We start from the raw sequence: 13,174 nt of genomic DNA, 5'->3' as shown, positions 1-13,174 counted from the left end.
GCCACAATAGACACCAGGGTTTTCTGATGCTCAGTTGTGTGGGAGCCCACCAACAAGGCCCTGCAACACTGGGGATCACAGACAGTCACACATGTGACAGCCCTGTCCTTCACAATCCCCCCATGTTACAGGCATGCAGTTCTCTGAGAGTTGAAAATCTGTCCTACCTGTTGCCCATGCCCCACAAAGCCCCACCCCAGCTCCCAAGGGACGGCCTTGGCCTTCTCTTATTGGGGTACCATGTCCTAAGATGGAAATAATACTCACCTCTGAGATCACAGACGTACTGGCTTGTATCATCTTAGGAAACAGAGAAGAAAAAGAGGGTGTCTCTGTCCCAGCATCCCTGTGTATGATCCTAGCAAGGAGCTCTGACTGGACAGTTTCACTCCTGGGCCAGTCCCTTGGGGGTTGGGGGGGGTGTCAGAACAGCCTTGGTGGCCTCACCTCACAGGAGCATGGGTCATGGGGGACAGCTGTCTGGATGAGGGGGACATGGTGCCAGAGCCCCTCCCTCTGACTGCCCCACCCACGTGTCCCCCTGGGGAGGGCTGCTTGGCTCCCCACCCTTTGTCCTGGGTCCCGCATCTTGTGCTTGTCCAGCAGCAGGCGAGCAGCTGTTCCGTTCCGTGGAGGGCCAGGCCGCCTCTGACGAGGAGGAGGAGGCGGAGGAGGAGAAGAGGCGGGAGGAACAGAAACCACTGGTGGCCGAGGCCAAGACGCTGCTGGCGCAGCTGTCCAGCTGTGGGCGCGGGTACGTGTCCAGGGAGCTGCGTCCAGCATCTGCCGGCCACGGCCTGCAGGCTCTCAGAAGTTGTCCGGGGAAGCCCAGAGCCCCCAGGTTGGTGAGCCCCGCACTCCTGGCCTCTTCACACAGTGGCAGAGCTGGAACTTGGGAGGCTGGTGGCCAGGCTCAAGTCCAGGCTCAGCCACCCTGCAGGTTGTCTGCCAGAAGGAAATGTGTGAGGCCAAAATGAGATGATCGTCACGGGCACAGCTCACAGGTGGCTGTAATTCCCATTGGTTCTCTCTCGCTCCCTTGGCGACTGCTGCAAAGCTCTTGTGTCACTCCCAGACACTAGTGTCACTCTCAGGCCCTTCACTAGTCCATTGCTCCTTTCACTACACTGTTACAGCCCCGCCTCCAGCCTGGTCCTGGGCTGGTGCTTTCTTATTCACTGTTTAATCTTCAGGACCACCCTGGAGGGGAAGAAGGACAGGCCCAGGATGCCTGGGGCACCTCAGACAAGTCTTGAATTCTCTGAGCCTCAGTCTTCTCATCTCTAAGATGGGATGGTAACACATGTCTGGCAGAGGCTTTGTGGGGATTTGGGGTCAAGAATATAAAATGCTTAATGGGTGCCTGGTAAACAGTAGGTAGCTACAGCCGGGGAGTGGGGCGGCAACTCCATTTATTATTACATTGTGAAGGGCTGTAGATTTTCTGGGGTTATTATTATCACTGATTCTTACATCAACAACAAGTATTTATTAAGGACCTACTATGTGCCGGGCAAGTTTTGAGGCACTAGGAAAAAAGCAATAAACAAGACAGTGGCCCTCGTCTCCTGGAGCCTCTTTTCCAGTGAATGTGACAAGTGTGAAGAAGACAGACAAGAGGGGAAGGGATGGGCAGTGCAGGGATATGCTGGGAAGGTCGCTCTGAGAAGGCACTGTCTGAGCAGAGACTGGAAGATGAGGGAAGAAGGATGCGGATGTGGAGGGAAGAGCATTCGAGGAATAGGGAACAGCAGGTGTGGAACCCCGAGGGCATGTGGGAGGGACAGCGTGGAGGCCACTGTGGCTGGAGAAGAGCAGAGGAGGTGGGTGGCATCAGATGAGGCCTGTCGCCTTTCCTTTGAGTGAGATGGGGCGACAGGAGTGCTCAGCAGACAGGTGCCACAGCCTGGCCTCGCTTTTAGGAGGAGACAGTCTCGGTAACGATGCTCACACTCCGAGGCTGGATGGAGCAGACTCTGGAAAGCAGCTCCCAGTAGTGCTGGCCTCTCCTTTGCTGCAGGTGTGATGACCAGACAGCTAAGAAGCTTATTTCTTACTTTGGCTGCTTTGATGGTGCCGACCACGCCTGCACCCTGGGGGAGCTGGAGGCCCGCATCTCCTCGCTGGTGGAGCAGCTGGGGACTCAGGGCTGCAGTGGGAAGACCCAGAGGACATCTGGGGAGGAGGTCAGCAAGCCCCAGAGATGAAGGACTGGACCAATTCTAGAGTCTCACAGCTGGAAGGACCTGAGGGATCTGAGCCATGTCCTGTACCCCTTTCATAGATAGTATACCAAGACTCAGAGAGGAGATGTGGTTTCCTTTTATTTAGATTTTATGAGAAGCTTTTGGTTGCAGTTAAAAGTTCCCCTTTCAGATTAAGCTTGAGTGCAAAAGAGGAATTTATTGGAACATGGAGCTGAGAAGAACAGGGGTGGTGTAAGTGTCAGGCACAGTTGGATCCAGGGACTCAGACTAGATTGTCTCTACCGATTTGCTCTGGGTGCTGGCTGCCCTTTCCTCTACTTCAGAGGGGCTTCCTCCATGTGGTGGGGCAAGGGAAGGCAGGACCACAGACAGCTCTAGGCTTCCATTAGCCCACCTGAGAAACCTCAGAGGGAAAATGAGTCCCACTCCCAGTACATTTAATCTCAGGGAAGAACTCCAATTGGCCCAGCCTGTCTTGTACCTGTCCCTGGGCCAAACCTTGTAGTAGGGGGTGGGTTCAGTGATTGACATCCCCACCAATATCAGATAAAGTGGAGGAGGGGCAGTTTCCCACAGGAAAGAGAGTGTGGTTGTAAAAGGAGCGAGAAGGAAGGCTGAGCATCCAGCTGTGTCCATTTCACTCTGCATTTCTCATTCTCGCTACCCTGTGGTGACTTTTCTGTTCCACAGTAGCCGAATGTGCAGTGCCACCTAGAGGTGTCATTTCACTCAGCCCTAGGCCAGTGTACTTTTGCAAACTGTGGTTTTGATATAAGATAGTTTTATATTTACGTATCTGGAATTCTGGATCTGTACTGTGTTGTTTCACATCTGTGTTGTCTGATGCAGTCCTAGCTCCTTAAATAATAATAATATTTGTTTATTTATTTATTTATTTTGCCGGCTCGTACAGGGATTGAATCCTGGACCTTGGTGTTGTCATCACCATGCTCTAACCAACTGAGCTAACCAGCCAACTTATCCTTAAATAATAACTTTTAAAAATGACACCAGATGACATGTACTGCACATGAATCATGCTGGGCACTGACATGCTTGTCTCATTTTATGTTCAAAGAGCTCAATGGGGTAGGGAACAGTTTGAGAGAGGTCAGGTGGGCTGGGCCGGGGCCTATGCCCTCAACCACACCAGTGTGCCCCATTAAGCCAAGGCAGCCATGCTGTACCATCCTCTGGAGGCCACTGGGTGAGTCGTTGGGGAGAGGAAAGAGCAAGGGGGCATATGAAATCAAAGACCAAGACAGAAAAAAGCAGGCCCCGAGCATTGCAATAAATTGGATAAGGACCAAGATCATGCAAAAATTTTGTTGAGATTTGCAAAGGGGAACAAAGATGAATGTTGTTAATGGCAAGCCAGTGTGGCTGCTTCTAAACTTCTCAGTGAAACAGGGTCTGCACCACTTCCAACTTCTGGAGCCCCTGTCTCGGGTGGGTGCACCCCTCCTGTGATAAGCCCTGAAAATTCTAAGAATGTGATTCAGAAGAAATGTTACTCACCAGAGTAGGCAGCTGATGTCGACTGGCATGACATGGTAATTATGTGCCAGAGCAAGACTGCTTGTCTTCAAATCTTGGCTGTATTAACTGTGTGACTTGGGAAAGTTACTCAACTTTTCTGTACCTCAGTTTCCTCATCTGTAAAATGGGCATAATAATAATACTATGCTACATGTATCAAATGGGTGAGCTCTGTGGTGAGCTCTCAATACATATGAGTTATGGTTATCCCTGTTTTAGAAGCAGATCTCTTCTAGCCCTCTCCTGTGTTGTGTTGATCTTATTTGTTTAAGGTCGTTTTCATATTCTCACCACCATCACTCTGTTTTCCTGGAGGCCTTGATCTTGCCTGCCTGGGCACCTCTCAGGGAAGTCGTAGCCTTTTGGCAGGGGAGGGGTTACCATATGTGCAAAGTGTAGTGCTGTGGGCCATCTAGAAATAAACCAGCAGTCACAAAGTTCCAAAGGGCATAGCCACCACCCCATTTCTAAGTAAATTTCAAGGAAATGGGCTGGGGGCATTCTAGAATTAGCCAGTCTTCAAGTCCCACCTACAATGGGTGGAGGCACTGAGCCTCCCCTTCTCCCCTAGGAGCCTAGAAGGGACCCTGAACACCCAAAGGCACCAGACCTTCCACTGCTTCTCTTTCCCCCTGGTGCCAAGGGTGGGAAAGGTGCCTTGTGCCTGGCATGCCCACTTTAGAAGGTGAGTGGCCATGTGACACCTTGTGACTGCCTGTTGTCAACTCCTGGTATCCTGGTGGGATTGGTGGTCTTGGTGGCCCCCCTGAATGGGCCTTTCAGGCCCCTCTCCTGGGGCTCTCCATCCTGGGAGAGGTGGGAGAAATGGCTGGAGAGGGTCTTTTTCAGCTGTGGCCCAGGACAAGAGGCTTGAGACCTTCCTGCTATCTCAACCCCCATAGCTGCCCCATTCCTGAGGTTCTGCAGCTACCAGTCCATTCTGAGAACTGCCCATTAGCCTGCCACTAAATTCCATTTCTGTTTAAACTAGCAAGATTGGTTTCTGTTGCTTGCCACCAAAACAAATTAATTAAAAAGAATAGAAACCAGACAGAGAAGAGAAGGAAGAATAAAGTTCTTAGACTAGAGAACAAAATATGCATGCTCTTACATCAGTCCAACTCGCTGTGCAGCTTTAGGCCAGGCACTCAGCTTCTCTGGGCCTCACTGTTGGCCTCAGGCAGACAGGGTGGTTTGTCTGCCCAGTCACCTAACAGGCTGGGAGAGACCAGATGAGATGACCTCTGTGAAAAGGTCAAGGAGGGCCATGGTACTTGCTAGGGAGGTGTCAGGAGTATGGGGAAAGGGCAGCAGGGCAAGTGCTGAGCCCCTTTTTCCCCATAGGCAGAGCTGCAGAGGAAGGTGGAGGAGAATGAACATCTGAGGCTGGAGCTGCAGTTGGTGGAGACTGAGAGGGTTCGGCTGTCCCTGCTGGAGGAGAAGCTGGTGGATGTGCTGCAGCTCCTGCAGAGGCTCCGGGACCTGGTAGGCTCACGGGAGCTGGCACACTTGGGGAAGGGAAAGGTGCTCTCGGGAGGGAGCCCCTGCCTGTGTCAGGCACCGGGCATGGGCTCCCCTCACAGTAAGCAGACATGGAAGCTCAGAAATGGAGGTTCAGAGAAGCCAACTAAGCCAACTAAAAGAAAGGGTTTCAGAGGGCGGGGGGAGAGGAGGGGACCCAGCTCATTAGATGAAGCTAATGTGCCTATGATCTCAAAACTAGAAAGGATAAATACAAAAAGGAAAATTATAAGCCTACGTCCCATTTAAACATGGATGCAGAACTATTAAATAAAATTCTAGCAAACCAAATCTGACAGTGTTTAAGAAATGCTACATAACCAAGTGGACTTAACCCAGGAATTCAAGGATGAGTCTACATCAAAATCATCTATCACCAAAATATACCACATTGCAGAGTAAAGGAGAAAAACCGTATAATCATCTCAATAGATGGAGAAAAGGCAGTCAATAAAATCCAATCTGCTTTGATCATAAAATATCTCAGCATATTAAGAACAGTAGGGATCTTTCTTAATCAGATAAGGGGTCTTAACAAAATATTTCTTGCAAATCTCACACTGATAGGTGAGATGATAAGAGGAATCCTAAAACTGGACCCAAGACAAGAGGGCCTCTTGTCACTGCTTGTATGCTATCTAGAGCCAGTGCAGTAAGACAAGAAAAAGAAAGAATACAGGATTAGAAGGGAAGAAACAAACCTATCATTGATTGTAGATCATATTCATCTACATAGAATACACAAAAGAACATAGAGGTAAATTATTGGAATTCCTTGGCAAGGTGGCTGACAAAAAAATCAGAAAACTGAAATCATCAGCAAATTGTTTTTTTAAAAATTTAAGAGACCCATTAACTTACCCAGGATTATACAGCCAATATGAGGTGGAGGTAAGATTTGAACCCAGATCTGTGGGTCTCTGAGTGGGCTTTTCCCTGTGCAGCAGGCTGCCTGGGACATAGGACTGTCAAAGTCCAGCCAGATGTCACACAACCTGGGCAGGCAGAAAGAGCCGGGGATGGGTCTGACTGCCAAGTCCCAGCCCAGCCTGGCAGGTAGTGAAGGGCAGGATTCCTAGCACAGGCTCTGGGGGAGTTGCAGCCTGGGGGTCAGTACTGGTCCTTCCATCTCCCAGCTGGGTGGCTTTGGGCAAATTTCTCATTCTTTCTAAGCATTGCTTTTTTTGCTGGTTAAGATTGGCATAATAGGGCTCGGTGGTTAGCTCAGTTGGTTAGAGTGTGGTGTGATAACACCAAAGTCAAAGGTTTGGATCATGGTTCCGGCCACCACTGAAAAAAACAAAACTAAATAAAATGAGCATAATAAAATAAGTTGTTGCAAGGATCAAATGAGTGAATACACAGAAATGTTCTTTGTCATAGTTATTTCCCAAGTGACTACTTTGGCACATAGACAGTAATCCTTAAATATGTGATCTTTGATGGAGTGGATCCTGCAAGGCACTCCATCCACTTACCAAGTCTCTGAGAAACCCAGTGCTGCCAGCCTAGGGGTAGGGGGCAGGAAGAGATGATGGAAGAAGAGGCTGGGGGCTCTATCTGCCCCCTGGGAGCCGCACGGAAGCCACTAGGGGCCACCAGGTCCCATGTACTGAATGAGGACACAGCAGCCAGCCTGATCCAGCCCTGTCTCCATTTCTTTTTAAGAACATATCGAGAAGATCACTGGGGAAGATTTTGCTGAGCACGCTGGACGCTTGCAGGGACCCCATAGATGGTAGGCGAGCGCCTGTCTTCCAGAGCCTGGACAGCGCTGGAGGGCGTCCTGACCAGGAAACTCCAGGACTCTCTGTCCTAAGTGTCTAATCTGCAAAATGGTGTCGTTACTCCTGCTTTGAACACCTGCAAGGGCTAGATTTGGGAATAGGCTTTAGAAAGTTAGGTGGAAGCCCTGGGGAGAAGTGCCAAATAGAGCCAGTGTGGTCAGTGGTCAAAGCTGGTGGGGGACTGGTGGGTGCCGGCCATTCAGACAGACCCAGTTCACTGGGCTCGCTGGGGAGGCACCTCAGGTGTCTTTAACCTCCTGAGTCCTCACAATGGCCCTGTAAGGAAGGTGCTGTTATTATCCCTATTCCACAGATGAGGGGACTGAGGCACAGAGGGTCAAGTGCTAACAACGCCTAAGGCCTTGGTATCTCCCTTATGCACTACGCTATGCAGCTGTTGCTGTTTAAACAGAGTTCAGGGCAGCAGAATTTCATCAGTGCTGGCTGTGCCCAGTGCAGCCAGAAGGAGCAAGGCTGAGCTCCTGCCTCATAGGCTGGCAGGGCAACCGATGGTGATGGGCCTTTGCTGGCTGGCCTCACCAGACATCGCTGGGTAGGGTTCAGATATGTCCAGTACCCCAAATGGCCCTGGCATCACAGAGGAGATCAGGAATTACGTGCTAGAAGTGCCAGATCCCCAGTGGGAAAGGGGCAAGAGAGAGAGGGAGTTGGGCAGGACTGGGGAGGGATGCAGGGCATGATGGTGGTTGGGTCCCAGAAAGGAGGGAGAGTTGTTCTGTGGGCCAGGGTGAGCACACTGACCCTGCCCTTCCTTTCCACTCTTTCCCTCTAGAGGGGAGACCTGGCCCCTCGGCAATCCTGGATGCCCTGCACCAAGCCTTGGCTGGCTGTGAGCTCTTGCAGAGACAGCCCTTGGAACCAGCTTCCACAGCTCCTGTGCTCACCAACCCCCTCCTCATCTCCTACTGAGGTCACTAGCCCAGCCTGTGAGCACCCTGGTCAGCCTGACCACCATTGGACCAGTCTTTATGATCAGCCTGACCACCATCAGACCAGCCTCCATGATCAGGCTGACCACCATCGGACCAGCCTCCATGATCAGCCTGACCACCGTCAGACCAGCCTCCATGATTAGCCTGGCCACCGTCGGACCAGCCTCCATGATCAGGCTGACTACCATCCGACCAGCCTCCATGATCAGGCTGACCACCATCAGACCAGCCTCCATGATCAGCCTGACCACCGTCAGACCAGCCTCCGTGATCAGCCTGGCCACCGTCGGACCAGCCTCCATGATCAGGCTGACTACCATTGGACTAATCTATATGATCAGGCTTACCAGTGTCAGACCAGCCTCCATGATCAGCCTGACCACCATTGGACCAGCCTCCATGATCAGGCTGACCACGGTCAGACCAGCCTCCATGATCAGCCTGACCACCATCAGACTAGCCTCTATGACCAACAGTCTTGATCAGGCTGACCACTGTCAGGCTGCCCTGCACAGCTGGTCTGACCACTGTCACGTCATCAGAACTCTGGAGGCCATGGCTCCTTCCAAGACTGGGCCTAAGCCCAGACAGAACCTCCCACTGCAGAGCCTAGCAGTCACCCCTACCTTGGGAACCTCCCATATTCCCTTGTAGTCCCTGAATTCCTGCCACCAGAGTCCTCATTAAATCCCTGCAGTTGCTGGATCACCCTGTACCTGATGCTGTCTCCCATGCTCTCGGAGCAGAGATGCCCACTTTTCTGCCTAGTCCAGCCCAGAATTTCTTCCCTAGAGTCCCAGGATCTCCCTTCCCAGTACTGTCCCCTCCCTACCACCAGAGTGTCTGCTGCAAGGGAGACTGGGCCCAACCTTTGGGACATACCTGGTCCATTGAGAAACTCCCCACGTCCCAGTATATGTTGAAGACCAGGGAAGGCTGGGGGAATTCCAAGGCGGGAGTGATCACTGTAGGCTTCCTGGTGGAAGCTGGGCTTGAATGAGCTCTAGAAGAGAGAATTTACATGGGCAAAGAGAAGAGGGAAGGGCATTTAATTTGAGGTAACGGCAAGAGCAATAATGTGGAGCCAGAAAGGGCCCCCATTAGTACAGTACCCAGAGCCCTTCCTTCCTGGTCACACATTAGGTACTGGGCCTCATGGGGTCACAGGAAGGAGTAAGACAAGGTACCTGGTCTCACCTCACTTAGAATCTCACAGGAGAGAAAGACACATTGGCAAATAATTGCAATTGGGTGAAATCGGTGCTAAATCAATGTAAAATAAAGTGTCATGAGAGTCCAAGCAAGAGAAGTTTGTCTAAGCCAAAGAGGGCAGGTACACTACAGGGACAGCAGGGATGGGAGGGCGCCTGGTCTGCTCTGTCTGAGCTGTGGTGGGGAGGGGGGAGGGGCAGGTGATGGGGGCCTTGATGGCAGAAGAGGATGTGAGACTTGATCCCACAGGCAACAGGGAGCCATCAGGTTCCTAAGCTGCCACATGGAGGGTGGACTGGAGGCGGGGACAGAGTGAAAAAGAAGCAGCTTCAGGACTTTAGGAGCAAGGGGACCCAAAAGAGGGGGCTGTGGGGGAGGGAGGAGTCAAGGGGCAGCCACAGTGAGGCACAGGATCAGCAGACACTCCTGGGCAGGAGCAACAGGAGGGAGGGGCCTGAAGACAATGCGTTGGCGCTGGCCTCAGACACTCCTCTGCTTGGACGGGCACAGGAGGCAGGAGGGAGCCACTACAAACCCCTAAGTGGAGAAACAGACCCACCCAATTTTCAGATGGTCCCTCTGGAAATGGAATAAAAGAGACCAAGGCCATGGCCATCACAGGGGGGCCACCTCACCCCTGGTCCTGTCAGATGGGACAGGCCTGCTTGGGAAGGGCCCCAGGACCCCTCAAGGGCCAGTGCGCAGGGCCAGGCATGGGGGAGGCCGATCTGAGCAGAGGGGCTATCCCCAGATTGCACCTCTCGGCTCAGCCTGAGCCAGCTGGGCCCTACTTCCCCAGCTCTGCCACTAATGACTGCATGACCCCAGGGATGCAGACCCACTGTGCCCCTGCTCAGTAAAGGAGCTGGCTGTTCTGTATCCTGATCATGGTGGTGGTTACATGAACCTACACATATGTTAAAATTCAGTGTGGATGAGTCTGAGAGTTAAAAACTCCAGGCACACCCACTCTAGGGGGTCACACTTTTTTGAGTTTTTCCTGCAGGAGCTCTAGTAGGTTCTCCTCATGAAGACTGAAGAAAAATCTCCTTGTGCTTCTGGCAGGGATAAAGGAAAAGTAACCATTCTGATATAGGCCAAGAGCATTCTGTTCTTTTTAATAAGGCCTATCCTCAAAAGAAACTTTTACCAGAGCGTAACCCATTTGGGTTTTATTAGAGCCTAATCAACCTGGGGGAAGGGAAATACCCAACTACAGCCCTGCCTAGCCATCCTGTTCTACCTAAGGGAGGGAAAACCTGAAGACATTCACAGTCCAGGGTACAGGCTCATGGAAAGACCAGGACCACAGAATGCTTCCCCTCTTCCCACATCTTACCTCCACATCACTAAAGACCTATTTACTAGAGTTCCTTTTGCCCAGTACATCATGTCTACCTTCATCAAGTAACTACAAGGCATACTTAAAGGCAAAAAGCACAATTTGAAGAAACAGAGCAAGCATCAAAACCAGAACCAGCTATGGCAAGGATGTTGGAATTATCAGATTATGAATTTAAAACAATTATAATTATTAAGCAAGAGCTCTAATGGACGAAATAGACAGCATGCAAGAATGGACGGATAGTGTGAGTACAGAGATGGACATTCTAAGAAATAATCAAAAACACTTTAACAGAAATGAGGAATACCTTCAATGGGCTTATTAGTAGACAGGACACAGCTGAAGAAAAAAATCTCTGAGCTTGAGAATAAGTCACTAGAAACTTCAAAATTGAAAAGTAAAGAGAAAAAAGACTGAAAAAAAAAGAATATTCAAGAACTGTGTACAAAATTGTTACAAAATGTGTAACCTACTTGTAATGGGAATACCAAAAGAAGAAGAAAAAGAGAAAGAAACACAAACAATATTTGAAGCAATAATGACTGAGAATTTCCCTGAAATTAATGTCAGGCACCAAACCACAGAGCCAGAAGCTCAGAGAACACAAGCAGAATAAATCCAAAACAAACAAACAAACAAACAAACAAAAAACAAATACACCTAGGCAAATCATATTCAAACTGCAGAAAATCAAAAAGAAAAAATCTTGAAAGAATCCAGAGGAAAAATAATACCTTACCTATAGAGGAGCAAAATTAAGAATTACATCTGCCTTTTCAGAAACCATGCAAGCAAGAAGACAGTGAAGTGAAATACTTGAAGTATAGAGAGAATTAAAAAAACAAAACAAAAGCAAAAAACCAAAAACCCTACAGTTCTGTATCCTGTGAAATTATCCTTCAAAAGTGAAGGAGAAATAAAGACTTTCTCAGACAAACAAAAATTTAGGGAATTTGTTTCCAGTACATTTGGCTTATAAAAAATGTTAAAAGGAGTTCTTCAGAAAGAAGGAAAATTATATAGGTCAAAACCTCAGATCTACATAAAGAAAGGAAAAGCATTAGAGAAAAAATAAGTGAAGATAAAATAAAAACATTTATTTTTCTTATTCTAACTTGATCTAACAGACAACAGTTTGCTCAACATATTAATAGTAATAGTGCATGCAATGATTATAGTTTATTATAAGTGAAATGAATGACAGCAATGACACAAGGGAAGGAGAGAGAAATTAGGAATATTTTATTATTATAAGGTACTTGGACTATCCATGAAGCAGTATGGTGTCATTTGAATGTAGACTTGGGTTAGTCGTAAATATATACTGCAAAAAAAGTAAAAGAACAACAACAACAGTAAAAAAAAGGAGAAGTATAATTGATATGCTAAGAAAGAAGAGAAAATAGAATCATAAAATGCTGAATTAAAACCATAAAAGGCAGAGAAGAGTGGAAGACAAAAATGGGAACAAAGAAAAAGAGCAATAGGTAGAAGCAGTAACAAACATGGCAAATGTGAGAGTACTTCAAAATGCTCATGGAAAGATTTGTTTTATCTAATGATTCTATTTCTCCACAAACTTTTTGAAGTACCTTAATATTAACTCAACTCTATCAATTATCACTTTAAACATCAATGGTCTAAACACACCAATTAGAAGACAGAGATTGTCAGGATGGATCAAAAAACAAGACCCAACTATATGTTGTCTAGAAGAAACCTGCTTTAAATATAAAGACACATGTAGATTAAAAGTAAAGGGGTAAAGAAAATAAATAAATAAATAAATGGATGAATGAATGAATGAATGAATAAATAAATAAATGGATGAAGAAACATATTACCATGATAATACTCATCAAAATAATGATGGAATAGCTATATTAATTTCAGGCAGAGCAAACTTCAGAGCAAGGAAAATTATCGGGGACAAAAAGAGGCATTATGTAATGATAAATGGGTCAATTCTCCAAGAAGACATAACAATCCCAAATGGGTATGTGACTAACAAGAGAGTAACAAAATAGAGACAAAAACTGATAGAACTGTAAGGAGAAATAGATAAATCCCTATTTTCGTTGGATACTTTAGTACCCTATATCAGAAATGGACAGATCCAGATCCTACATGCAGAAAATCAGTAAGGACATAGTTGAACTCAACAGCACCACCAATCAATGGGATATAATTGACATCTATAGAATATTTCATCCAAGTACAGCTGAATACACATTCTTCTCAAAGTCAAAGAACATTCACCAAGATAGAGCACATTCTGGGCCATAAAACACAGCTTAAAAAATTTAAAAGAGTAGAAATCATACAATGCTCTCAGATGACAATAGAATTAAACTGGAAATCAATAACAGAAAAATAGCTTCAAAATCTTGAAATACTTAGAGATTAAGCAACTTGCTTCTAAATAATATGAGTCAAAGAAGAAATCTGAAAAAAAAATTTTAAATACTTTGAACTAAATACAAATAGAAATACAACCTATCAAAATTTGTAGGATGCAGCAAAAACAGTGCTTAAAGGGAAATTTATACCACTTAATGCATATATTAGAAAAGTAGAAAGATCTAAAATCAATAATCTAAGATTCGACCT

The 13,174-nt window shown here is 47.6% G+C and overlaps 1 protein-coding gene across 2 annotated transcripts in view; it reads left to right on the top strand.

Moving 5' to 3' along the window:
- Positions 1–7,997, top strand: part of EFCC1 (EF-hand and coiled-coil domain containing 1) — a 37,311-nt gene extending 29,314 nt beyond the window's left edge. The window contains exons 4-8 of one of the 2 annotated variants that reach the window (XM_063115170.1): positions 607–754; positions 2,021–2,186; positions 5,091–5,231; positions 6,936–7,005; positions 7,848–7,997. In XM_063115170.1, coding sequence (XP_062971240.1) covers positions 607–754; positions 2,021–2,186; positions 5,091–5,231; positions 6,936–7,005; positions 7,848–7,984 — 662 coding nt within the window. In that variant the 3' untranslated portion in view covers positions 7,985–7,997. Of the gene's footprint in view, positions 1–603; positions 755–2,020; positions 2,187–5,090; positions 5,232–6,935; positions 7,006–7,847 lie in introns of both variants that reach the window. The other variant, XM_063115171.1, reaches the window with a different exon arrangement.
- The last annotated feature ends 5,177 nt before the right edge of the window (positions 7,998–13,174 follow it).

This window comes from Cynocephalus volans, chromosome 11 (genome assembly GCF_027409185.1).
Source record: "Cynocephalus volans isolate mCynVol1 chromosome 11, mCynVol1.pri, whole genome shotgun sequence".
Taxonomy (NCBI): domain Eukaryota; kingdom Metazoa; phylum Chordata; class Mammalia; order Dermoptera; family Cynocephalidae; genus Cynocephalus; species Cynocephalus volans.
The sequence above is the reverse complement of the archived record's forward strand: the minus strand, read 5'-3'. Positions and strand labels throughout refer to the sequence as shown.